General features: G+C 38.4%; 1 protein-coding gene across 14 annotated transcripts in view; it reads right to left on the bottom strand.

The window, feature by feature from the left end:
* celf6 (CUGBP Elav-like family member 6) overlaps positions 1-26,496 on the bottom strand; it is a 146,124-nt gene that overhangs the window by 10,192 nt on the left and 109,436 nt on the right. For 5 of the 14 annotated variants that reach the window (XR_002062464.2, XM_019360276.2, XM_019360250.2 and 2 more), the window contains 7 exons: positions 17,488-17,661; positions 16,455-16,602; positions 13,553-13,702; positions 12,347-12,409; positions 11,700-11,780; positions 7,663-7,806; positions 3,430-3,579 (listed from right to left, as the gene is read on the bottom strand). Coding sequence is in view for 13 of the 14 variants with exons in the window: in XM_019360276.2 (XP_019215821.1) it covers positions 3,452-3,579; positions 7,663-7,806; positions 11,700-11,780; positions 12,347-12,409; positions 13,553-13,702; positions 16,455-16,602; positions 17,488-17,661 (888 nt within the window). In the remaining variant the exon portion in view is untranslated. The other 9 variants (XM_025907479.1, XM_025907470.1, XM_025907477.1 and 6 more) reach the window with 7 other exon arrangements.

Genomic DNA, 26,496 nt, shown 5'->3' with positions numbered 1-26,496 from the left:
TGCTATGAGGGTGGCCGTACAGTGAGTGCTTCAGGTTTTTTGCATTAAGTTTATCTTTAAGACACAGAACGCAATTTCAGAGTAGCAGGGCTCCTGAGACCAGAAAAGGAGAATGCTGTCTGATCGTGTTTTTAATTCAACTTCAAAGCAAAAATTTTCAGTGTTACAGAAAAAAGGCCTTCTGAAGTTATCTACATATTGAAGTTTTTACCTATAAGGAACACACACATGCACACACAGAAAATCATCATTCAAGTTTCATCAAAGTTTTTCATCATAATAATGCATTAGGGTTGGAATTTAGAAAATTAAACAGTTGAACTTTACTTACTTTAGGCCCAACAAGCCAACGTACTCTCTCCTGCTATAAATAATGCTTGTGTAATAATTTAAAAGAAAATACCTAGAAAATATACACTTTGTTTTTATCTGCCATGATTTTTAGGAATCTATTAACCTAACTGCTCAAATTGACTTAAAAAAAGTTATTTATTTCTTTAATATTTCAATGGATCATTTATTATTGGTCTGTCTATTGGTTTAAAACAACCAAAGTGGTGTAATTACATAAGCAAAACACAAAGATGGCGCAACGACAGAGGAATACATTGAAAAAACACGTACGCACACATACTGATTAAGTGACAGAATGTCATTATGGTAAATGTGTTTGCTTGGAGCCATTCTGAAAATATTTCAATGACCGTCATGTCATTCAGTGCTGTTGTATTTTCCATTTGCTCCTAAATCAAATTCACTCACTCCTTTTCTCTTCTTATGGTATCTTCTTAATTAGTGAGGATAGCTCTATTCAAATTATATCAGAGAACTGATAAAGGGAGCTGTATCAGTATAGGATACCACCTTCTATGAATGCTTTTAACAGAATAGAATAGAATACCAGAATAGAATACATGCCTGTGTAACTGTACTACAAACCCTTCCAGGCAATTGGTTTACAATGTATTTATATTGTCTTTTCACTGACAACTGTAGTTTGTATTAGATAGGCAATAATTAATTGGATTATGTGAGAGTAGGGATGCACCATTCTAACTTATTCCAGGTACAACAGGTATCACCCAATACAGCACTCCGATAGCAGTGTTAAAATAAAGAACTTCCCCCTATTTTTTTTTTAATTAAAATGTAACAAATAAATGCATGTCATTTTTTAGGTTCCTCAATGTTATATAAGCTCTCATGTTAGTAACTATTGCAATTCTGCTGAAAAGGGGAATAATGAACACAGACTAATAGAGGACTGAATTGAATAGATGAGCCTCACAGATCTGCTTGTTGTGACTAATGCCTGATCCAGACTTTCACTCAGGATTGGCCCAGTACCCAATTTAAATATCAGATCGATGCATCCCTATATGTTACAATGGAGAATTATTCTATTGACGCATGTTGCTACCTTAAGCAATCTGTATTTTTATTGATTTTTATTGAAGCTCTCACATTTTAAGGTACCTAATAGGGAGCTGTTGACAGAAGATTTCTTGCGGCAGATACACTAAAGTCCATAAGTGTTTAGATAGTGGCAAGGTTTTTTTTTTTTTATTTTGCCTCTATACACAAACACAGTGGACCTAACATCAAACAATGAGGTGTGTTTTCAAAACAAACTAACATATTTTTTAATAAAAGTATTGTTTTCAATACTTGGATGACTGGCTGAATTCTAAAACCTGGACATGATCAAATTCTGTGTTTCCTCTTTGAGATGCTCTGCCAGGCCTTTATTAATTTTAATGGCCTTTTTTTCACTTCCAGTGACAATGACGCTCTAGACCTTTTATTGAGAGTTCAAGCTACCAAGTGGAAGTTCAGCACTTATAATCAACTACACAAATACTTAATTTTTCATGCAATAGCAGGAGAATAGGCCTCATCTGGCCAAGTGTTTGTCAATCAGCTGTCTTTTGAGCCTTTGAAATTAGGGGACTATATAAAAGAATGTCATAACAGTGTTACTATGCACGCAACTATGCATCCGTGTTGTTGTGGAAGCATTAAAAATGACATTTCCATGTATGTTAATTTTATAATAAAATATACAACTCTATTTTCACTTCATAAAACATCTCTATAACCCTTGGTTACAACTAAATAGTTACAATAGTGCAGGATTAAGCTAAAAAACAAAAACAATATCTTAGATTAATAATTGTTTATAAGTACAAGTATTTGAGTGAACAAAGGCTTTTACATTATGGCTGTCCCATACATCCTGATTGTATGAATCACTGATATCGATGGATATATAGAAAGGCCAGTTTTCTGTATCCATTAACACTGAACACAGTGTTGCATTCTAGTGCACCGAATGCAGAATTCCTGAGGAAGCCACAAATACCAATAAATATTGAGCACAACCATTTAAACATGCTACACTTACTCTTAATGCTCATTAGATGTCTGAATTGACTGTATAATTGTGGATCTTCTAATTTTTTTTTCTTTGATAAAGGATCAGCTTGTATATTGCCAAACAGCTGACATAGGTCTAATGCTATTTGAGGAGATAAATTATTGCTTTTGGAAATTTGTTGCTAAACAACTTGTATCGATTTCCAGTGGAGTATCCAGTAGACAGGTAATTATGCACAGCTAGGTATTGATGATGTCATTTATTTGCCCTAAAGCATCCTGCAGGTCCAAGTTAGACTAGACTAGACTCCCAGAAGTAGACATAAAATAAATCTGTGCAGCAGGGAAACCTGGCAGAACTCACCAGAGGTTTTTGTGAAAAGGTCCTGTAAAATCTAGAAACATTGACACTTCTTGATTATCTTGATTATAGAACTACGTTTTTCTGACTGTAAGTAGTTGACACATTTTGTGGACTAATTTGTCTGGCATATAGATGACTCTGTAAATTTCAGTATTTTATTCAATGATGGGATTTTTCTTTGGTGGAATAACGGAAGGTTGAGAGTTTCTTTTTGCGCATCTCACTACAATAACCTCCCTGTAAAAAGCAGCCCACACTTTCACATTTTTTAATATTTGAAATGAGCAGAGAAATTCATAAAAACAAGCTTGGGAAATGTTATTGTGTAGCTCATTTCATTACATTCTCAGTTAATACTCAAATCCAATTTTTATTCATTTCTGCATTTCTGCATTGAAAGTATACAGTATTACTTTATAGTTGCTCAGATAATAAATTTGAATTTTAGGAGCAATCAACATTTTCATTAGAAGTTACAATGAGATTTGTGGGAGTAAGTTCACAAACATTCTAGTCTTCTGTATTGTGTCCTATGTACTGCACTGATAATATTGTAAATTCAATTCATTTCAATTTTGTATAGCGCCAAATCACAACAGGAGTTACCTCAAGGCGCATCCATACCTTTTTCAAGTGAAGTAAAACGCTTTAGAATGGCATGGGGCATTATAGCATGGGTGTTACTGTACCTGGGTATGGATAGCAGACGAGTCAGTAAGGTCGGTTGGCATCTTTTGGCCGCTTTAGCTGCACCTTCAGCCTCTTCATGCCTATCTGAAAGCCATTCATGGCCTGGATAGCGGCTTGAGCACTGGATGGGTTATCAAAACTCACAAAGCCTGGGACAAGTACACAGAACAGGAGAGAGATGGGGGCAGAAAATGGGAAAATGAAAAAAGAAGGAAGGAAGAAAGAAGAATAGGGAATATGAGAGAGAGACATGAAAAAGAGAAAGGGATCGGTTAAGGAACAAAGAGGAAGACAGGTGAGATGAAAGAAGCAAGAGAAGGAAAAAAAATACCCTTTTTAACTCCCAACAATGGCAAAACAATAGGTCTTTGTTTTCGCTTTTCAGGCGATTAATTGAAAATCTCCGAATTAAAAAAAAAGATTAAACAAAATACCAGAAAGGCTAATAACATAATAACACAGATATAAAAAAAGCAAAGGAGTACCATTAGAAACTGGGTGTTCAACTTGGACAGAGAACAAAAAAAGAAAAAAAAAGGTGTTCAGAGATATGAAAGAGAGAAAAGGAGACTCGTATTATGTGTAGCACAAATGTTACGCCTGTAAAAGTAAGCTGTGTGTTGAGCCATACAACTACACCAGTGGTGTGTGTGTGTGTATACATATTTTCATGTATGTGACTGCATCTAAGTAAAGAGCAAAGGGCATGGGGGACGTGACGAGATGCTAGGAGCAGGGTGTATAGGACGGAGGTGCCTGCTGCTCTGAGTTATCACCTGGGTGTCGAGGCGGAATGAGCCCACAGCTTTCCACACTGGGACTCCTTGCCTGGTCTTATCAGACACCTATGTGATTGACGGCCGGAATTTTCCGCCTGCCAACTGATTTGATCACACCGCTATGGGTCCAATTTAATTTGGGGGGAGAGGGCAGGCTTTTGTCAGTACGGGTGAGATAAGGCTGCTGCTTTTACAAACCCTTTAAACAAACTGAGCAGGGAAGGGCCTGTCAGTTGGTAGTGATCCCCCTCCCAATCCTACAAACACATCCATGCCTACACTATCCCTGGCTTTAATGAATCTCCATACCTCACATTTACATCCACATGCCAAATAGGTGATAGGATTCTAGGGGTCAAAGTAAAGTATAAAAGGACAAAGACTACCCTGCAAACTCTTGAATTCGGGCACATAAAATAAACAAGGAGAATACAATATTTGAGTGTGCTCCATTTAAACTGTTTTCTTGAGGTTGATGTTTCATTCCTGTGATGTGGCATGGAGTGTGTGTTGCTGTACAACTCAATACCCCAAACACTTCTACCGCTTGAAGTACAGCTCTTCCCACAACCATCCATATCAGCAGAATGCTGCAAGCTTTGTAATGTTATACATTTCTAATAAAAACACACACTGAGGAGCAATAGGGAAAATCTAAGTCAAGGGGCCAGGTTGAACAGATTAGATTACTGCAGAAGTCTTACATTACCCCTCTACCCCCCACCCCACCCTCCATCCACCCACCCAAAATACTGAGATGACCAGAAGACTCACACGCAGTAGTGGCGTGCAGTATGCAGTAATGATTTTTTTGTTCAATGACTTTATTTGCTTATTTGCTGTGGTGATTAGTTTATGTTCTTAAGTACTGACCAAATATCTATATGTCCTTTTGCTGAACATATAACATAGCTGTTTATGGATGTAAATGTACTATATGTGCACTATTGAAACAATCAACAAACATGCAGAGGGAACTCGTCTTGATTTAAAAATAGAAAAGAGGTACTAAAAGGCGAAATAAAATGGCAAAAAACAAACGTGTAGAAAGGGTAAGATGTTTTCAAGTGTTCTCTAGGTTAGCTGCATCTTCGTGTGTCAACTTTTGCACCGTCTTTAACGTGCTTCCTGTGCGTATGTGTTACGCCATTCTGAGTAGACCTTTTGAAATGTATTTTTTAAGCTAATTCCACCTAATTCCACTTAACAAGGTAAGCTTTGATCACTTTTTAAAAGTCAATAGCGAGTGACTGAATGCAGAGGATTAAGATTAATTTTGTATCAGAGCCCAGGGTTAAATCAAACATAATAATAACCATAATAATAATATAGTTCTTCATCAGTGAATATCTAAGGAGTTTACAGATTAACCTTAATATATGTTTTATTAATTTCTGAGACTCAATAATTCATTAATGATTAAAAAAAGCTTGGTAAAATTATGTATTTTATAGTTAACAATTATACAAAATTACATTACACAAGACTGCACATGCAACTGTAGCATGCATCTTTTGCGATTTCTTGTCATCTTATTGTTTTAATTGTAATGAGGTGAAATATTCTATCTCACCTGCACAAGTGTTTAATATCACTCCACATCACATATTGATATCCATTTTTCATACTGCAAATAAATGCACTAAACTAAATAGACTAAATTTACAGTTATAAATCCCTTAGGAGTATACTGTTCCAGGTTACATCCTTTAGAAGTAAGCATATTCTTTGAGTGTGCCTCCAGTGACCTCCTTTTTTATCACATTCAAATTCTCAAGCCTCTCTGTAAACACTTGGGTAAGAGAACGATATGTGATTATCTTCTCACAATATGCCAAAACAAAAAAATGAGGGAACACATGCATACATATGGTATTTCTGTTCATTTGCTTACAAGTAGCCTTCTGCCCTGACGAGCACTTGGAGAGGAAAAAAACCCTCGGCTAACTAAATGTCATCTTACAGACTGCTTTATTTAAATGTTACATATATAAATAATTAGCCTGCCAAAATTTGAATACACACCACAGTGCTTTGGACATTTTCTGTTTAATTAACAGTAAGGTCACCTAGTTTAGATGAGCGCTTCTTATTTGGTAGCCACTGTAATTGTGCTTTGCATAATTAGATAGCTAAGTATATTTTCTTCTTCATTCAATAGACACTTCATCAGACAATCCATCTATTCACTGTGATACAGCTGTGTACAGTGTGTAGATGCACATATAATGTATTTACAAATGTCTGCATTTCCAACCATTAACCACACTATCGAGACTAAACTCACACATTTTTAAGATGAAGTGTTCCAAGTTCTTAGATGCATAATAACTTATCTCCCCTAATGCACAGCATCTTCTGCCTAATTTGTTAATGTCCTACAAAAGAGCCTTGGGGCTTGCTATAAAAAGGAGGGAGAAATTACTTTTTAAAAAAGCCACAAAAGAATCATGGGTTAAATTGATATTTTTCAGCTAAAATCTTAATTACTTGCTATGAAAAATAAGCTGGGGAGGCTGATGAAGTTGCCGCCCCTTTGTCCTTCTCCCTTGTTGACTGACAGATAGTGATAGTGAGAGGCATATGTTTATAGGAGAAGACACACAGGGAGCTAGCCTAACAAAGAGGGAGAGATGAGAGAAGAGAGGAAAGAGGAGGAAGCCTCACAGACATGCCATGGTGAAGTGAAACTGAAAGAAAGCCAATGCTGGAAATCTCTCTCTCTCTCTGTCTCTCTTGCTCTCTTTCTCTCTCTCTCTTTCCCTGTCTCCTGAGTGCTGCTGTCCAACTGAATCAACAGCAAGGCCCACACCAGTCTATTATTATCTCTTTAAGCCCATGGATTCCACCTGCACCGCCTCCACCCTGATGAACTGGTTTGCTGTGTGGGAGGCAAGAGAAGAGCAAGGGAGGGGTGGCGTGATGCTGCTGGGTTGCCCGGCTGGAGGATTGTGGGAGTCTGGGAAAATGCTTTTCTCTTGGGTAAAGGAGGCTTGGAATTGTAGAAAGGGAAAATAGATACTAATTGTCTCAGTAATGGTGTGATAGAGAGGGTGATGAGTATTGTTGTGATCAACAGTGTGATGGATACATGTGTGAATGAAATGCCAGCTGTGGAGAGACACTTGGGTCAGTGGCTAGTTCACCAATTCTAGTGAGCTTTTGGCTTTTCCATTACTAAGACCACTATCTTTTTATGTCTGTGTGGTAGGGAGCACTGTTCCTTGATCTCCCTCTGTGCTCCCCTGTGCAGTGGCATGTAACGCCACTTTTAAAATGTTAATTGCAGCTTGATTAGTTCAGACAGTGGGAATAAAAGCAAAAGCAAACACTAATTGCAGGGAAGTAACGAGAGACATGAGAATATTACCAAACACAGCCACCTTGCAACGTTCATTTCATTGGATCGTTGGATTTCTTTTTCCTTCTCTTCATAGGTGATTTTTGACTCACCGAAACATTTGCTCTGATTAGTCGCTCGGTCCACAAAGACTTTGGCGGAGATGACGTTGCCAAAAGGTAGGAACATTTGCATGAGCTCAGCGTCTCCAAACTCCTGGGGCAGGTGATAAATAAACAGGTTGCAACCTTCTGGCCCTGGTGATGAGAGAAAGACAACAGAAGGGTTATGTGGGAGCGTAATGTGCCCGGTGAGAGAAAGACTGACCATAATAACATGGGTGGAAAAAAATAACTATAAGGCAGTCTTGACAATAATCCAGTAATGCAGGAACCTTGGAAGCACTGCACTCTGTTTATTTTATCGGTGGCACAAATATTGGTTTTGTTAAACCTGGTTATTGTGGCATTTGCGGCGTACACAAAGCCTAATCCCATTTTTTCTAGTGTTATAAGGTCAAACTGTATGTTCAGCTTGTTTTTGTGGTTTCCATTTGAATCTTTCTAAGAGCCCCATTTCATACAATAACAGTATAAAGAGGGGACACTTCACTAAATCAGATTATAACTGTTAAATCTGACTTTTGTGTGAGTATATGTGCTGACAATTGCAACACAGAGACAGGTAGAAGCAGAAATAGGAGAATGAAAAGAAAAGAAAATGGCCAGATTTAACAACATAACCCAAAATAAGTTGAATGAAAGTAAAAGACTGAGACAGCTATACTGGGAAAAGTGAAGCACTGAGACACGGAAAAACAGAGAAGAGACAGAGCACACATTAAGACATAAGCCAAGTTTTTGCCCCAATTACTGTGTGACAGTAGGACTGTCTTCCAATCTCTCTCCATCCTTCACACTCATCCAACCAGCTGCCACATATTGTACAGGCCAATCTGGATAAAGGAAGGAATGAACTGGAAAGAGAGTGAGAGAGTGAGCCATGGACACATAGAAAGAAAGAGAAATGTGATGGACTCAGGGACAGTAAGCTTGCAGCTGGCTGCCTGGCTAGGTTTCTTCCCTGTCTCATTGCTCAGGGTGATAGCATGACGAGATGAGACTTGGTCTGGTGAGAAGGCTGATAAGAGGGCTGCAGTGGTGGCTGGCTGCAGTGCTACTATGCCTCGTTGAGATAGAGAACACACACGCACATATTGGTTGACAGAGTGAGAATTTTTTTAAGCAGTTATACACTGTATCTCAGTTCTCTCTGTACAGATTTAGGTGCTTCACATATTGTTCACATTAAATTCTTACTTGCTTGAAAAGCTTTTTGTTTGAAAGAATAAAATACTGGTGCATGAGGACTTCTTTCACTTTCGCCTTACAAATATAATCCCCCGTTGTTTTTTGTTATAATCAACTTCAGTATGCTACTGCATGAGCATGTAACTAATGAATCTTTATGTTATGAAGAATACACTTAAACATTAAGGACTTTTTTTATGCTTTAGCACTACGAAGTGAAGATTAATTGCACAATGCACTGACTAGAGAATAATGGTACCATCAGGATTTACACTTGTTTCATACGAGCCTGGCTCTTACTCTGCCATTCTTTCTAGCACTAGGTACAACATCTCCTCCGAAAGTAAAGGTTAACTGTGCACAAAACAGGAAGGCGATAGCACATTTATTTTACCCAGAACAATTGAAGTATCTCTACCTGGCAACAAAAAAACAGCCAAGTTGTCTGAAGGTGGCAAAGTAGGTATATAGAGAGGGATATAGGAAGCGTAAACTTGACATTCACTTGATAGAGAGAGCTATGGGACTTTAGTTGGTAATATTTCGGCTAGATCAGTGGGTAACAAAACATGCCCGATTTTTAGCTTAAGAAAAATGAGTGTTTTAAAATAGAGAGCAAATATTTGTGACAGCAGCACACAGTGTAGGAGAACTTCAGTAGGTGGCGGTGTGTCTGTGCCTTGGTGTCTATGTTGTTCTTCATGTCCAAAGTATAAGATGATGATAAAAAGGAACATGACAGTGTCCTGTGGTGATCTAATACTCCTTAGTACTGTCTTATACACAGTTTCTAAAGGTTCACATTCCAAGGATGCCTAATAAAGTACTCCATGATCCAAGACACCAGAGTACCATTAGAATGTGTGACAATCACCTAGGTGTTTGAATGGTGGATTAGGTATATGATGGAGAAGTTGGGGGTGTCCAGTAAAGACCTAACTAGTGCCTTCATGATGCTATATAAATAAAATGCTATAACCTGTCGCCACTGACATCCAAGGGCCATAAATTTGAGGTGTGGTTGCTTCTGGGTTACTGGCCATCAGTGTTTTCATTTTGAAACTATTGGTAAAACAACTGGGACATAGAGTCATGGACATGTTGATGTTTCCATCTACTGTTTGATGGCTAGGCATGTAACCAGTCACTGTCCTCATGCCTCTCCAGACCTCCCTGGTGTCAGTCTGCTTGTCCCTTTTCAGGTTCGGGGGAGTAGTGTTGTAAAATAAGCAATGGCTTCAATTGACGTTACTTAAAGCATTATTGTTTAGGCTGAACAATAGAAGTTAGTCGTCATTTCACACAGATGTTTTGCACACCATTGGTAGTTAAAGATGCATTTAGTGCTACGTAGGTACCAGGTGTTTAGATAAATATGTGGAACTAATCAATATCATGTTGGTAATACTGAAAATCAATGATATTTCCAGAGAAACATATACCACAAAACAAACAACTTTAACTGGACTTAGCTTTGGCATTGCCTTCTGACTCCCATTAAGGATCTCAGTTATAAATTTTAGATTTCTTCTCGTTTTTGACCTTTTAATTTTGTCGGATTGATGCACCAAACTCTGGAAAATAAAACAAAACAACAACAACAAAAAATCTCTTTTTTTGAATAATAAAGAATTAGTTGTATACTGTGGTTCAAATTTGAGGCATTTTTATTTATCCTTGTGATTGATTTAACAGCAGTGTAACAGTGTGTTGACATGACATATATTACTGTCAGTGTGTTTTGCAATACTGTATTAAAATACAATACTGGGGTGCCTAACAGGCTAGTGTTGATATTGCTGGATAAAATTATAATTTTGAATTTTGAAGGACTATTACTGTTGACATACCACACACACAGCTAGACTGAATCCAAATTGCTAGCCTTCAGTGGAAGGTTGAAGCTGAAGTTTGACTCTGCCTGTGTATTCAGGTTTAAATGTATCTTGTTAAATGGAAGGGCTGCAGACTGTGGCAGTGGCCTGAGACAGGCTGGGACACCAGCCAAAACCCACAGGAGACCAGAACTCAGACAGGCCACCGGCTAAACCGAGAAGAGCTGTGTGATAGTGTGCCTATGAGTCTGGCTGTCTGTATTTGCATTAATGTGACTTCTATGATTCTTGCTAATTATTAAAATGTTCAAATGCATCACTGGGAGATGTTAAGTAATTGCCTTAACGATTCTATGTTTCTTCTATACTGTGGAATTATGCCAGCATGCGACTTGTGTGGATAAGTATGCGTGCATTCATTTTCATTTGTACAGTTCTCCACAGTAACCCTGTCATGCGCACACACTAGTGACAAAATTTGTACATAAACTAACTTTTCCTCCAGGCAATGCTGGAAACACTCAGTTTCACGTCCATATATTGATTATTCATACCACTCTACGCTGTCTCATACAATCATATAGATGAATAATTGAGACTGACAAATGGTGCCAAAAAGAGTGATTTACCGCCACAGTATATCCTATACTTTATTATATCTGATGCTGTGCCATAAGAACGAACACTACACTAGGAATGGTAATAAATGATTATGCATGCAGCTAATTAATCTGATGAATATTTATAACCACTTAAACACATTGTAATGGACTGATTAAGCAGTCCAGCACTGCGAGTTTGAATTAGTGCAGTTTTTGAATAATGACAGAGTAACTTTCCATCTCACTGCTAATGTTCTTCTCTTTAAATGGGGAGCCTTTTTCTCATATTTTCCCCAGCCAGCTTTTTCCCTCCCTCGCTAATTCAAAGCAGCGCAGCTACATTAGAATGGAACATGGCAATTATCACCTTTTATCTTGGGTGGGCGCGCTTGCTCGCTCTTACCTTCCCTCTGTTGCTGGGGAATGATGGTTGGTTGCTGGGGGAACGCTTGGCTGATTGGCGCATAGGCGGCAGGGTAGGCTGCTGTTGCAAAGGGAGAACCAGAGTGGAGTTTTTCACATCTCCATTTTCATATTTGACACAACAAAACTCAAATCATTATTCCATTGTTCATTTGTGTCCTCTAGACATTGCATAAATAAATTGCATGATGACTGGGAGCCTGGGCTCATTTGGCTGGCAGATCACTTCACAAAGAGAATGGTAAAAGGGGAAGTTCAACTAAGCAGACGCATAAAGAAAGGGAGTAAGACTAACACCATGTTAATGAGAGCTGATGTCATGCACAAAGCAGTGCTCACGACAGGTCTGTGTCATCTCTCATGCAGGAGGCTTATGGCAGGTTAAAAATCTCAGCTCTTGGTGTACTTTTAGAATTAGGGTTTTTGTGTGGGTGTATATCAAGTCAATTAAAAATCTTTTTGCAGTTCTAATGTAATGTAGCCTAATCCAAGAGGAAACTGGCAAGTCATCTGGCAATCGCTACCTGTCATGTGCCTGCTGATGTGACAAACCGAACGGGAGAGGGAAGAGGCAAAGGGACAGATGGAGGAAGTGAGGGAGTAGTGGAGGTAGGAGAGACAGCTCACCTGCGTAGTGCTGGACGCCAGCATAAGCCTGTTGGAGAGGGTCGGTCACTGTTGGACTCTGTGCTGCACAGAGACGAAAAGAAAGACAGACAACAAAGAGCAAAATTAAAGTAAATGAGAGAAAGAGAGGATAGATACCGGTCAAGACGGACACACAGACAAAGAGAAATAAAGAGAATGTTAAACAGCATGACAGAAATTGTGGTTAGTTGCAGAGAACCATCGGGGGGTAAGATCACACAGGGAGTGAGAGAAATTTGGGTTGTCATGTCTTTCAGTTCTTCAAAATGCCTGTTCGTCCCAGATGTTTGCATCAAATATTAACTACATGCCAAACAAACCACTTTGTAGTTCATTACAATTGCAGCTGCCTTTGCATAATGCAAAAGTGGAGAGTGAATGTCTGTCAATTTTTCAGGAATCAGTCCAAGGCAACATTAAGAAGCTGAGAACAGACTGAGACATATCAAATTAGCCATAATTGACTGATGGATGAACTGATGGATTCATCATGATACTGGGCTGGCTTCTCAGAAATCTGTCAAAGATACTGTTGATTGACCCTCAAGCCTTAAATGCTTCAATTCAGTTGAAAAAAATATCATCAGAAAGTGAAGTTTAAAAGAGCCTTTTGAACTTTTAGTATTACATGAACTAATATAAGTTGTCACAACTGACAACTTGCATTGTAGCTCAAGTATCCACCAACATGAATATGTTTTTCTGTGGTAAATCTGGTGAGCTGCTCAAGGACTTTAAGAAAATTCCAAAATTGTGGCTAACCACAATTTTGAGCAAAATTGAATGCTCCAAACTTATAACAAAATTTGGTTGATGAGTGAAAGGTAGAGAATTTCACTGGCACAGCTAAATAAGACAACATCTGGTTAAAAGGAGTATATATAAGTGGATATATCTATTAGTAGATATCTGTTTAAGAGATATTTCTGTTGTTTCAAAAATGCAAATACACACACAGAAGTTGGTTGGTTTTAATTTTATCTGAGGTGTGTCCTTTTACTTTTCAACCAATCGTCAACCAGTAACTGTTAACATTGTTTAGATGTTTAGGCAAATTATTTTTCAGCTGTTGCTGGGTGAATGTACAACAGAAGCATAATAAAAAAATAACACACTGTCAGTGCTAACAGCTAACAGTGTCCGGGCCCACAGAACAGACTCTAGATATAAGCTAGATATTCTCACCTGGGTAAGGGTGAATACCATTGGTGTAAATGGGCTCGGATGTGGGCTGCCCATTGCTTTGAGGTGGGAGGGCACTGAATCCATTGACCCCAATAGGAGTGGCTATGCTGGGCACGGCTGTGGCAGAGATGCCTGGGGGTGTGCTGGTGCCTGCAAATAGATACAGAGTCATTATGAAAACTGCAGGGTGTAGGCTTCACATGCTACAAGCTTAAAATTTGGTTCAAGAAAAGTATATTCTTGTAGTGAAAAATACATGTTCTCACCTGTACTACAATATAACATGCATCTAATGGGCACAGATGTGTATATTTTGACCCATCATACAGGTGTACTTTAATGTTGTACAAATGGCTACTTATTTTGCATGAACTAAAGACATAGGTACCAAAGTCAGTCAAAGTAGCAAATTAATTAAAGCTGGTTCTTTCACTTACCACTGCAATACAATAAAAAAAATAACATAAAAACATTTAGATTGTGAACTGTTAAATGTTATTCTTCTGTTGGTGCAACTGATTCACTCACAAAACAAGGTACAGTAATGTGCAGTTTACTCCATAAGTATTTGGAGAATTAAACATGATTGAAGATATTATTGCACACTTTCACCTTCTTTCCATGGTCTCTGACAGTGGACTCATCTCTATGCTTTTGCTACTAGACCTGAGTGCAGTTTTGATACCATGGAACACAATATTTTACAACAAAGATTAGAACATGCTGAAGGTATTAAAGGTAGTGGTTTGGTGGTTTGAATCATAGAGGAGTCTTCCTTAAACACTAAGGTTAATATAGAGTTCCACAGGGTTCTGTGTTGGGACCACTTCTATTTATACTATACATAATTCCGGTTGTGAATTTTATTTGAAGGTATAGCATATGTTTTTACTGTTCAGCAGATGATACTCAACTTTGTCTATCAATGAAGCCGCATAACACACACCAATTTGTTAAACTGAAAGAATGTCTTAAAGACATCAAGTCCTGGATGACCTCTAATTTGCTGCTTCAAATTCAGATAAATCAAAAGTTGTTGTACTTGGCCCTAAAAGAAAAATGGTATCTAACCAGGTATTTACTCTGAATGGCATTACCTTGTCTACAATAATACTGTGAGGACTCTTGGAGTCTTTATGTCCCTCAAACACCATATTAAAAAATATATAGGACTCTTTCTTGCATTTGTAGAATGTCTCTAAAATTAGAAGCATCCTGGGTTCATGCTCTTCTAAATGTTTTCTGACAAAGTCTAATCTGGTCTTCTTGTTCATGAGTGTCAACAGTGGTTGATAAAGGTGTCTCTTTATTGTAGACTTAATTATATGGCTCCTTCTTTAAGAGTGTTCCTGACTTTACAAGATGTTGTGAGTGTTTTCCTTCATCAAAGAAGGTTTGGTTTGGTTTGAGTGTGAATTCAGTTTTGAATTAAAAAAAAAAAAGCACTTATGTCTAGATGCACGCTCAATCATCCAGGTAAGGAAATCCCAGAAAGTTGTTTCTGTTTATGTGGACTTTGCGTTTCAGTGGGAGAAAATGCAACATTTCCCACTGAAAAAACAATGTCCAGATGAATCACCCTTCTGGGAATGTACCAGACTGTTGATTTGGCCACTCCTAAAGTTTTGCTGTCTCTATTAGTTTGTTTTGGGAGTTTTTCAGATTAGTGAGTTTTCCTTCAATTGCAATGTCCCTTTGGACCTTATTTTTGGATTTCTAGTAAACAGTTGCCAAAAGCAACGTTAAAACTTGGACTCAATCACAGATCTTTCATCTGCATAATTTGTCATAGAAAAACAAGGAAACATTCTCACCTGGCCACGAAACCGCTTGTTATTCAATTATCCACTTACATTTGAGCCTTTGGAAATGGGGGGCTTTGCATACAGAATGGCTGTAATTCATAAACAGTAATTTAACAATATTTTAATACAAATTCAAATTTATATTAAAGCTGAAATTCTGTATTTCACTGACATCTTGTTTTTTTGATTTGTGTACAGATGCAAAATGACAAAAACTGTTATTGTCCAGATACATATAAACCTGACAGTCTACTGGATGTAGAGACCTGTGTCTTTTTTTCATACCAACTTTCCTCCTTGCGATGATATTCCAAGTTTGTCACCTTGTCGGTGCATTTTTATGCTGATGAATTTTTATTATTTTTCTTATCTAGGTGAAGGGCATTTAAGTCATGTAGGATTATGTTTTATAGGCATTACCTGGAATATGTAGGCCTTGTGGATTACAAATGCCAGGTACAGTGTCAAGCCACTTTAATACATTTGCAATGACCCTGTCTTCAGGCGGCCTGCCTACTTAGTGTCGAGCCATCAAAGCTCCTCATGACAAGGGCCAAAATGATAGTTCAGACTGGGGTCCAGGATTATCTCACACAAATCTTTGCTCTTATATTGTATAAGCCAAGGACTCTGCATCCAAAGTCATCGGATTGGCTGAGTTCCCAGAAAACACTGTCATAGAGACACAGAAGGAAGGAGTGACAGACAGAAAGAGAATGAAAGAGAGATAATGTGAGAGAAGAGGAGAGAGAGACTCTATAATGTGGCTGCCAATGAGTGTAAAGGAATGCTGTACATCTTCTCCCATCATGCCTCACTCAGTCCAAGGCTCTTCTTCCTTTAATTCAACAATGACAGTGTCTGCCTTAACCCAGAAAATGGGGCCTACATCTTAAAAAATGTAACAAGGGCAAAACCAGAAAGGCCTTGAATGAATATATTACTACTGCTTCTATAATTCTTGCTAATGATGAAAATGTTCCAGGGCAGGAGTGAAAAATGAAAAGAGAAGTCCTGAATGGCTGTATATGCGTGCTTTTGCACATGCCTCTGCTCATGTACCCTTACCAGCTAATAGTGTGTGTGTTAATGTATACCTGAGGAAGGTGTCATGGGAGTAGCCACCAGGCCGTTGACATTGAAAGCTGCCATTTGCTGCATTTGTGCGGCAGCGATGGCTGCCATAGGGTTCAGGTAGGACCCTTGTGTTGCTGCCATCAGGGCTGCTTGCTGTTGCATCATCTGCTGTAGGATTAAAGAGCAGTGGGGAGAGGGCGAATGGTGGGAGGGATGGAAGGAAGGACAGAAAAGGAAAGTAGGGTGAAATAGCCGCAGGATCAGAGCATGTTTACTCTCACATCTCTGTTTGCTTGGCCAATGCCTTGTTCTTGAACAGAGTGGTTTGTGTTGCCCTGCAGCTTTGCTTCCCAGCTCCTGTAAAACTGCATTGGCCTTGTGCTTATACAGAAACAAAAGGGTATGTGGTGAAATGAGTTTGAGAATATGTATTTGTATATGTACTGTATATGTATAAGTGTATAAGGGACAACAGTGGCAGAGTTAGAGGAAAGATAGTGAGTGGGCGATTCTCACCTGTCAGGGTGAGCTGTTAGCTACTGTGTGAGTGTAAAATCTCACAGACTCCTAACTCAGGCTGTGACTTTCATGTGTGAATATGAAATGGGGGTGGGAAGGGCTGACGAGAAAGGGGTGGGGTGGGGGGAATCAATGTGGGATGTTAGTAATAACGTGCACCTCTGTCTGGGTAAAAAGAAATGTGTAAGAAGATGAAAATGTTAAAAAGGCAGGCTCGCATTTGCAGTCTAGATTCACAGGCCGAGTCAGGAAATGCGGGAATGAAAAATGAATATGTATGCAAGTAAAACAGTGTAGTGCTGGGCATATGTGATTAACAGCTTCCCTGGACAAATAAAGGGATAAAAAGACACAATATAAAAAGCAGCGCTGGATTTTTTCTTAAGCCACTTTAATTTGGGATTCTTAACAGTCATTTGATAGTGTAAATCACTTAAGGAACCATTCACTGGGAGTGCCACATGCCTAGTGGGAGAGAGTGTGAGTTCAAACCTCAAATCACAACAGTTTTTGTTTTCTTTTTTTAAAGCTCACCGTCTCCTCCCCCGCCGGGCTGAGACTTACAGCATGAGAGTAGGCGCCATAGGCCCCAAACTGGATGGTCATGGGACTGAAGATGCCGAGCTGGCCTGCCATCTGGTGCATTCTGCGCAGGGTTCTCTCCTTATCAGTGTCTGCAAATTTGACCACCAGGCTCGACGAGGCACCCTAAAGGGGAAATTTACAAGGTTGATTAAATAGTCAACTTTGAAATTAAAAATACTTTTGTAGCTATGCTTTGATTTTTTTTTACATTTTATTTTGGTATGCCCCCTATTGTTAGCCAAAACTCACTGTATAAATGTTATAAATTCATGATGAACTTGAAAAGACAAAAAGAACTGCATATTTTATATAACTACAGCAGTTCAAGAAGTCATTGAACTGCTGTTGCTTTTAATTTGCTTTACCTGGAACAGTTTAAATATGATCTGGGAACATCTGGCAACCCTTAAAAACAAAGTTTTCAATCCCATATATTGCATTTTCATATTTCATGATACTTTTTAACAGTATTTGTTTCCCATGGTGAAATACCTATAAAAATAAAAAAGTACATTTTAATGAATGTCTGAACCTTTTTTTAATTAAAACACGAGTGTGGATTCCCCGTGTGAAACAAGAGAAACGGTGTTAATCGTGCAACTCATTTCTGTCATTTAATGTCCAGTGCACATCATAATCAAACCTTTAAGAACTCATATCTCTCAACCAAGGAGGCCACTGGAATTAAAAATGCCTCTCCTATGACTGCAGTCATTTAGCTGTCAGCATTAAATGGAAAAGAATAGTGAGTGATATTTGCTTTTGTGAACTTTCTAACTCTGCTGTATACACTGAGAGTGAACTGTGATCCTAACCAGATCCCACAGGAGTCCCAGTCCCCCACTGGTGAAGCTCCACTGAATACAGCACCGGGTAATTAGGTCTGACAAAAGCCTTCGGCATGTGGAGGGCGAAGTATTGACTAATGGCTCTGCCTTATGGCAGATATAGTTCTGTATTGATGTCCACGCTCCTGAGTTTGCATCCAATTAAATCATTTGAGAAACAGAGACCAGAGTCAGTTCCTCATGCGACACTCAGGCAAGAAGAGAGAGAGAGAGAGACTGGGGAGGGGGGGTATGTCAGGCAAAGAAAACAGCCACACATACTGTCAAGAGGACTAGTCTCCTATTTAATTACAGGCAGTGCATGCTGGGAAAGAGCATGGAGCACCACCAGGACAGAAGGACAGAGACAGCCAGGGGGCAGTCAGGATATGATTAGTAAGATCATAAAAGCAAAGACACGGCGAGAAAAGGACTCCATAATCACAACTTGGATTCATCTTTCACAAAATGTCTCATCCTGACAGGGTCAGTACAAATTTGGGCTTTGATTTAAATTTCCATATTTCTTGAGGTATAGAAATCAAAAATGTGAGCTGCATAGGACACACAAAGATAAGGGTGATCAGGGTGAGTGATGCTGCATACACCCGTTTCTTGTAACTTTTTGTATCATATACTGAAGTTGACAAAGGTAGACCAAACTGTTCTAAAGGTTCAAATTTAAGCTTAAGGTACCATTTACAAAAGGAATGTTTCCAAAACAGAGCTATACCAACAGATAATCATAGAAATAAACAAAATTCCATCTCGTGTAGGTGAAGTTTGCAACTATATAGTGCAAAAGTGTTCATCTTGCTGTAGTTGCGCTTTACTCCATGCTATTTCAAAGCAATTCATACAAAAAGTGTGTCCTATTTTTGTAAGTGCCTCATGAAATTTTAAATAGTAACAGATAAGCGATAGTGCCATTGAGAGGGCAGTTTGCCAGGGTTTTCACAGGCTTTCTTTGGTCAGTTATGACTGCTGAAATAAATCTTGCATAATACGAAGTTCATATATTTATCCAGCCTACACGCAACATTTATTATTGATTTTGTGCAATTCCCTAAAGTCAGTCACCGTTTTCTTAAACGCTATCCTCCCCTCGGCACTATTTCTTGCCTTTGTAAGTCTATAATTTTCTGTATAAAATATAAATAATATGTACTGTAAATATCTATTTAGGAAATGCAAAATGAAATAAGTTCTTTTCTTGTTTGTTTTCTTTGCAAACTATTTGAGGATGTTAACATTTTCCTATAAACATTGTACAAACACATCCAGGAGAAAATGTTGGCTCCAGCTAACTGTGAGAAAGAGGCTGGAATGGTGGAAGGAATCAGCATGGACCCCAGGGACAGTACATCTCAGATGGGATCCTATCAGAGCCAGCCAGCACCCTACCTCAGGCCAGAGGAGACCCATCTGGTGTTTCTCCCTCGATGCCATTTCAATTAGTTAAATCAATACGCCGACATGGCGGCGTTAACGGCACAGTTTTTCCCTTTCTAATTGCATTTCATTCCACCTTCTGACCTTTTTCTGTTCTTTCTCAACTTTGTGGGCCAATTGAAGGGACTGGGCTGTTGGATTTAATGAGGCTGGCACTGAGCAAACATCTTCCTCGAGCGTTGTTGCTCAAGTTTGCCCACAGCACAGGGGCTTGGCATTTAGATTACATTCATTTTCTGCTTTGTGTATCTGTGTATTCTTATATTCATTTAATACCTCATGAAGAATGCATTGTGATCATCGGGACTGCGAAAGCCCGAGGCTCCCTGTACTCACTGCGCCGTGACTCAAGATGAGGCGAGTTTGGCCTGGTCTCGTTTCACCCAGCACAGTGTTTTGCTGTAGACGACAGCACGGGAGGAGAACCACTCTGCAACGTCTGCATAGTCTGTGCATAGTCTTGGCACTAGCATTAAAGCAGTACAACAGCCTCTGCAGGTGTTGTCATTTCTGCCTCTCATGTCAGAGCCAAGCATTGCCGACTTTCATAGTATGAAAGCAAAAAAAAAAATCTTACCCTCACCTCTGAACAGGAGAATTACATATCCTCACATCTCAAGGAGACTAGATCCAAGATCTAATCAGAAAGGCAGATTTCAGTGTGATCCCTCTAACAGATTAAGAGTGTCTGTCTACATGAAGAAAGAATAGTATCTGGCCAGGTAATGAAGGAACAGGTGGTGGCAAGCAACAAGCACTGGATGCAAAGCAGCTACTCCTCACTGGTTGCAGAAAATCACAAGCTGACAAACAAACAGAATAATAACCTCGACCAGCATGACTCCTTTACCTGGAGAGAAAATGAATTTTCTGAATTTGATAAGGGCCAACAGGGAGCCTTCACTTTTGACAGGTACAACTAAGGAATTTGTCACAGGTTCAAAAACTAATCTAATTTCTTGAACAATGCACTTGACTTGTGAAAATCTCCTATATTGGATTTTGTATAGGCCACAAAATGTGTAGATGGAAAAATACACAATGGTAATTGAGGGATTAGAATACAACTACACCGGTGAAATCGCATTATGCTTTGATCGCTGCATTATTGTGATAGAAAGACACCGGTGTTAAGTGTCTACAAAAAGGGAAAAAGACGCATATCGTCAATCCTTTACAGACACTTGAAAACAACAATAATAACAATGCAGTATAAAAACATTTTCAATAAAGGGAAAACTGGAATTTCAAAAAGCATCGTAATGATTGGCCACTAACTCACTAAGAACCATTTTTTCTTCACATTATTCACTAATTTTGAATAATAAGTAAGACTTTCACAGTTGTCTCAGCTTTCTAAACTTGTAACTGACTCAAAATTATGAATTGTATATGTAAAAAAATATCAGTAAAAATAAGTAAAAACGCTAAAAGAAGTTTGTTTGGTAATTGGATGAATCTCTGTGGGCTTTATTTTCCACTCTCTGAACCCTACTGCATATGATGGGGAGCCTGTCACTTATCACCAGTGGATGATGGTGTGTTGGTCTGCCATAAATTTCTACTGTATATGGATGGAAAGGTATGCACATTTTGTCCATAAATGACAAGTTTTACCTTCCATTTGTAAGGAGCACAAAACAAAACTGCACCAAATGTGGTACAGAATGTCAGTTACAAGGGTTTTTGTAGTTGATTCATGTTTCAAGCTTTCTGTGTCGCAGTGACAGTGTTTTCTGGCTTGGTCTTATCTCTCATTAATCCAGAACTACATTATATTATCATACACATGCACACTCTTGTTTCTGCCAACAGCACCAAGCTCCACAGGTTCTGTCAGCCACACTGTGATACCAAACATGACAATGTCTGCAATTTGCTGGGTGTTGTTTGCCTGCCCCTGGCTTTGCCATTTGAAGTTTTGCCACCTGTGTCTCTGCAGCCTTATAGTAATTCAACAGCTGAACCGACGAGAATGCCAGTTCTGTGCTCAGTCATATTTTAACTTAATTTTGGAAGCACCTGCAATCTGCAATGAACATCAATTAAAGCTATGATCCGATCTATCGGCAGATGCCCTTAGGTGACATCCCTTGCCCTTAAGCTTCATTAAAGCCATTTGTTTTGGGCCAGTGTTTTTTGGTATTATTTATAGCATGTGTGTGTGTGCCAGGTAACACAGATGCTGTAGTGAGAACATTAAGAGGAAAAGAGAGACAGAGTGAGAGAAAACTCTTTGTTCAAGGTTCATCCAGACCTCACAGCTGGCAGGAGGCAGTGAGCAGAGCAACCCACTCTCTGAATCCTACCTCCTGTTAGTTAGTTGTTGACGACATGTGGCAGTAATATTATCCAAATTAACTGCATCCCCTATTGGTACCAAAGCCTTAGTTGGATACTAATGGCCACCTTGCCTATTAATCTGAGAGGAAGCTGGATTTGGGCAGAGGCGGACAACAGGTGCAGGGATAGAGGGAGAAAGATATGGATAATATAGATTATTAATGAACGATTGGATCTCTTGATCTGCCCCAGGTTTATATGGGGCTCCATATGTTGCCTTGGACAGTTCATCTGCAACAGAGCTCAGGTAAGTTATTGACATGGTCTAATGCGACTGCATTTGTGAAACAAAGTAGACAACATACACAAACTGTGCAAAGGTAGCCAGCACGAGTTAAACTTCCTGAAAAAGAAAGAAAAAAAACATCCTTCTGCCACAGTCAATTATGTAAACTTTCTGGTTTCTCTACAGGATATTTTAAGTAAAGACAAATATTTTGATTATAATAAAATTTCAAAAAGAGACCCAATATAAGTGCAAATGATCAATGCGCGACATGACTTTCTTTTGGCTCTCGGCCCGGTACCCAGTGAATTTTGACACTCGATATATATGCCACAATGTTGGTTGCACACTATATTCTCACGCAAAGTTAAAACATCTCCTCCACTTATTTCCCTTTTTCACTACTTCAATGTAATGCAAAGTGAGGATGCATCAAAAAGATGTGTAAATTAAATCTGGCTTCCAAGACACTATCTGGCTGCCAGGAAGCATCCGTAAATATTTATGGCGGAACATCAGTGAAGTGTGTGAAGGTGCGGATGTCTGCCAGAAAGTGTGTGCATGCTCGTGTGTGTCCAGCTGTGTAGTACCCAATACACACATCACTGGCAGGGAGGTGCTTCGTAATTCATCATTTCTTTTACTTAAGCGCTTTTTGGTAGCGTTGTTCAACCCTAACAGAAGCGTATCCAATTCATAATGAACTGCTGTTTGACAAGAGTTACAGGTTTAGTGGTCTCATTCTTCAGCTAAAGAAATAAACACCAACTAATGCTATTTCAGACATTCATCAAACCGGTCTCCCACATTTTACCCAGTATTTACAATTCCTTACATACGTGGTAATCTATATTCCAGATTACTTTCTATCCAAAGGATACAAGGTCTTGCATTTGACGTCAGCAACTGTTATTCTTTGTAATGAGTCAGTGAGTCAATGGACATATTGAGTGTTATACTCATGTGGTTATTCTATTTCTGTATAATTTTCGACATCAAGTTTTTCTTGATGGTTTGATATAAATTAATTTTCATAAACCTACACAAAAAATAATCTCTCTCATTTATGACCCACAAGACGTTTAGGCAGTTTAGTCTGAAACTGTAGTTAGCCAGCAGTGCATAAAGTGTGATTGCAGGACTCTATAAAAGCGTAGAGACCAGTTATAATGCTGTCTCTTATTACATGTCATGTTAAGCCAATGCAATTCAGTTTTGTTTTTATAGCAGTACCTCACAACAACAGTTGCCTCAAGGCACTTCATATTGCAAAGTAAAGACCCTACAATGTTAGACAGACAATCCCAGCAATGAGGTGTTTCTCTACAAGGAAAAACTTCCTTTTAAAAGGAAAAATGCATCCTTTTTTAAAAAAAAATTCTAAGAACCAAAAGACTCTACCCTGAGAGCAAAATGCTCTGTTAGTATAATATGATACTGTGAGATCTTTAAGATATGATGGGGCCTGATTATGCAAAACTTTGGATGTGAGGAGAAGGATTTTAAATTAACTTCTGGATTTAACAGGGAGCCAGTGAATATGAGAGAAATATGATGTCTCTTTGTAGTCACTGTTAGTATTCTAGCTTCAATATTTTGGATCAACTCAAGCCTTTTCGGGGATAAGGAATTACAAAAGTTTAATGTATAATTAACAAATGCATGGACTAGTTTTTTGGAATCACTCTGACACATAGTGTTTAGAATTGTAATAAAAATGTCTAGATGAAAGAAAGCAGTGCCACATATTTGTTTAATGTGCATGTTGAAGGATACATGGTCAAAAGTTACTCTAAGATGACTTACAGTGAAACTTACAGTTTCTTGGTATATTTGGTGATTTGTGTCATGTGACTTTATATATAAATATAAATGGATATCATCTGTATAGCTACGGAAATGTATGCAAAGTTTTTTAGTACTATTACCATAGGAAGCATATATAACATAAAAAGGTTTCAGTCCCAGCACAAAACCCTGTGGAACTCCATGTCATTTTATATGTGAGAAAAAACTCCTCATAGCACATTTCTTTTAATGCCAACAATGTATTGTAGTTAATGTAGAAAAATACTGCGAACACCAGTACTGAATACTGCACTGAGATCTAGCAGGACAAGCACAGAGACAAACTCTAAATCTTTACTGAAGCTCTTCAGATAAAGTGTTACTCTGCAAATGATCACTTAGTTAATTTAAAACAAATCTTTTGAGAGCTTTCAAAATGAAAGAAAGACTGGAAATCAGTCCATAATTAGCTAATTCAGCAGGATCAAGTAAGTTTTTTTTTTTTTTTTAAAATAATAATTCAATTACAGCAACCTCAAAAGCCTGTGGTGCATAGCCTGTTAATAAAGATAAATTGATCATATGTAAAATCGAAGTACTAATTAATAGCCAGATTTGTCAGCTGAAGATTGGACCGCCAGGGCTCCGTCCCAGTCACTACTGGGATCATGTGGACATATAAACCCCTCCACAATGATAAGGTGGTGATTTAGAGAGACTGGGTGAAGGGCTTGGCCATTTGGGAGGGTTCATCCAAATTGAACGGATTCAGTCAGATTCCTAAACCACTGTTTAGGAATCTGACTGAAACTATTAATACTAAGAACTAAAGGAATACAAGGCTCAACATGAAAAGACACTGAAAAGACACAGTACAGAAAAGCAGGATGGCTCCCGCTTTCTTGAATGACAAATAGTAAGATGCCCTGCCTTTATGGAAGTAGCAGTCTGTTTTTGCAGGCAATATAAATTAGTGGAATATGTGTTGTCTCCTTTAAGGAACAGGTTTTCTAAATAATAATAATAATAACTTTATATATTTATTAACAATATGTTTTATTTATTTTAGCTTGTGCAGATAAGCATGGCTACATGTTTGTCTTCGTAATTGTACCTTAAAATGTAATGCTGGTTCTCTCTAGATCTCACAGCCACTGCTGCTCTTCTTTCTCTCATGCTGGTTGAGAGAGGAGGGACCAAATTTGAGTATTATCTTACAAAAAGTAACCAAATATATTGCTGCTTTTTACATCTTTAGGCAATTTGATTTATAAATAAGCTTGAAAGATGTATTATTATTGACAATGTAACTTTGATAGATAATACCCGGGGTTTGATGAGGAAATGTAAAGCCAAAAGTTAATGGAGGGGTGATAAACTGTAAGTGTCTCACAATATTATAAAGGACTTAATGCTGAAATGTCAGGAAGCAGTTAAGGAAGCAAAAGCAGCTTATTAATCTGACCTCATTTTGAAGATCCATCCTAACTCTAGGGTGCTTTTCAATATTATTGACTTACTTGTTAACCTCCCTTCTAGTCTCTGTAATGAGGCTTTCCATGATAAGTGTTTTCAAGTGTTTTAAATATTTAATATTCTTTAACAAAAAGTAGTCCCATGACAGGGACCAAGCGATCACTGTTAATAATTTGAGTTTGATGAGATGTTTTCAAGACATTTCTCCAACACCGCTTAAAGAAACTGACTTTCATCTATCCTCTTCACATTACAAATGATTCAGTAATCGGTGCATGCGTTACATTTTTGCGGGCAGTTTAACTTGTGTAGTTTTTTTTCCCCCTTTGACTACAAAATGTTCACCTTGTCGTTTGTAGGAATGTGATTGTGGATTCAGTTTTCAGTCCAGCGTATTTTTTCCTGGTATATAATACTAAAGAAAAGATTAATTTCAATGTAGATGCTAACTATGGGAATCATTTGTGTGTCGATTAGATTTCCAGAGACTTGCAGAATCATTGTCAAAAGTGCATTAAACGTGCTCTGCACCGCACATGGTGGTCTTACTTACAAGCACCTTAATAAGGCAATTCATGTAGGTGGTGCGTGTTTTTTGAATGCATGATATAGTTTACTACTATATAAAAAAAGAAAAAAGAAATATGCTCAGAACTGAGTTTCAAAAGAGGTGCACATTATGCAGCGGGAGTAGTCATGTGGAAAAGAAAAAACACTTAGTCAGTGGCTGCCTCTTGGCAGGGTAGAAAGTGTCAACAAGTTTACCAGTGTTGTTGTTTTAGACTAGTCTGCCTCAGTGATTTTATAGAACTCAGACCATAGGCAAAACAGAAAACAGTAAATATG

Source organism: Oreochromis niloticus, linkage group LG1 (assembly GCF_001858045.2).
Source record: "Oreochromis niloticus isolate F11D_XX linkage group LG1, O_niloticus_UMD_NMBU, whole genome shotgun sequence".
Classification (NCBI taxonomy): Eukaryota; Metazoa; Chordata; class Actinopteri; order Cichliformes; family Cichlidae; genus Oreochromis; species Oreochromis niloticus.
The sequence above is the reverse complement of the archived record's forward strand: the minus strand, read 5'-3'. Positions and strand labels throughout refer to the sequence as shown.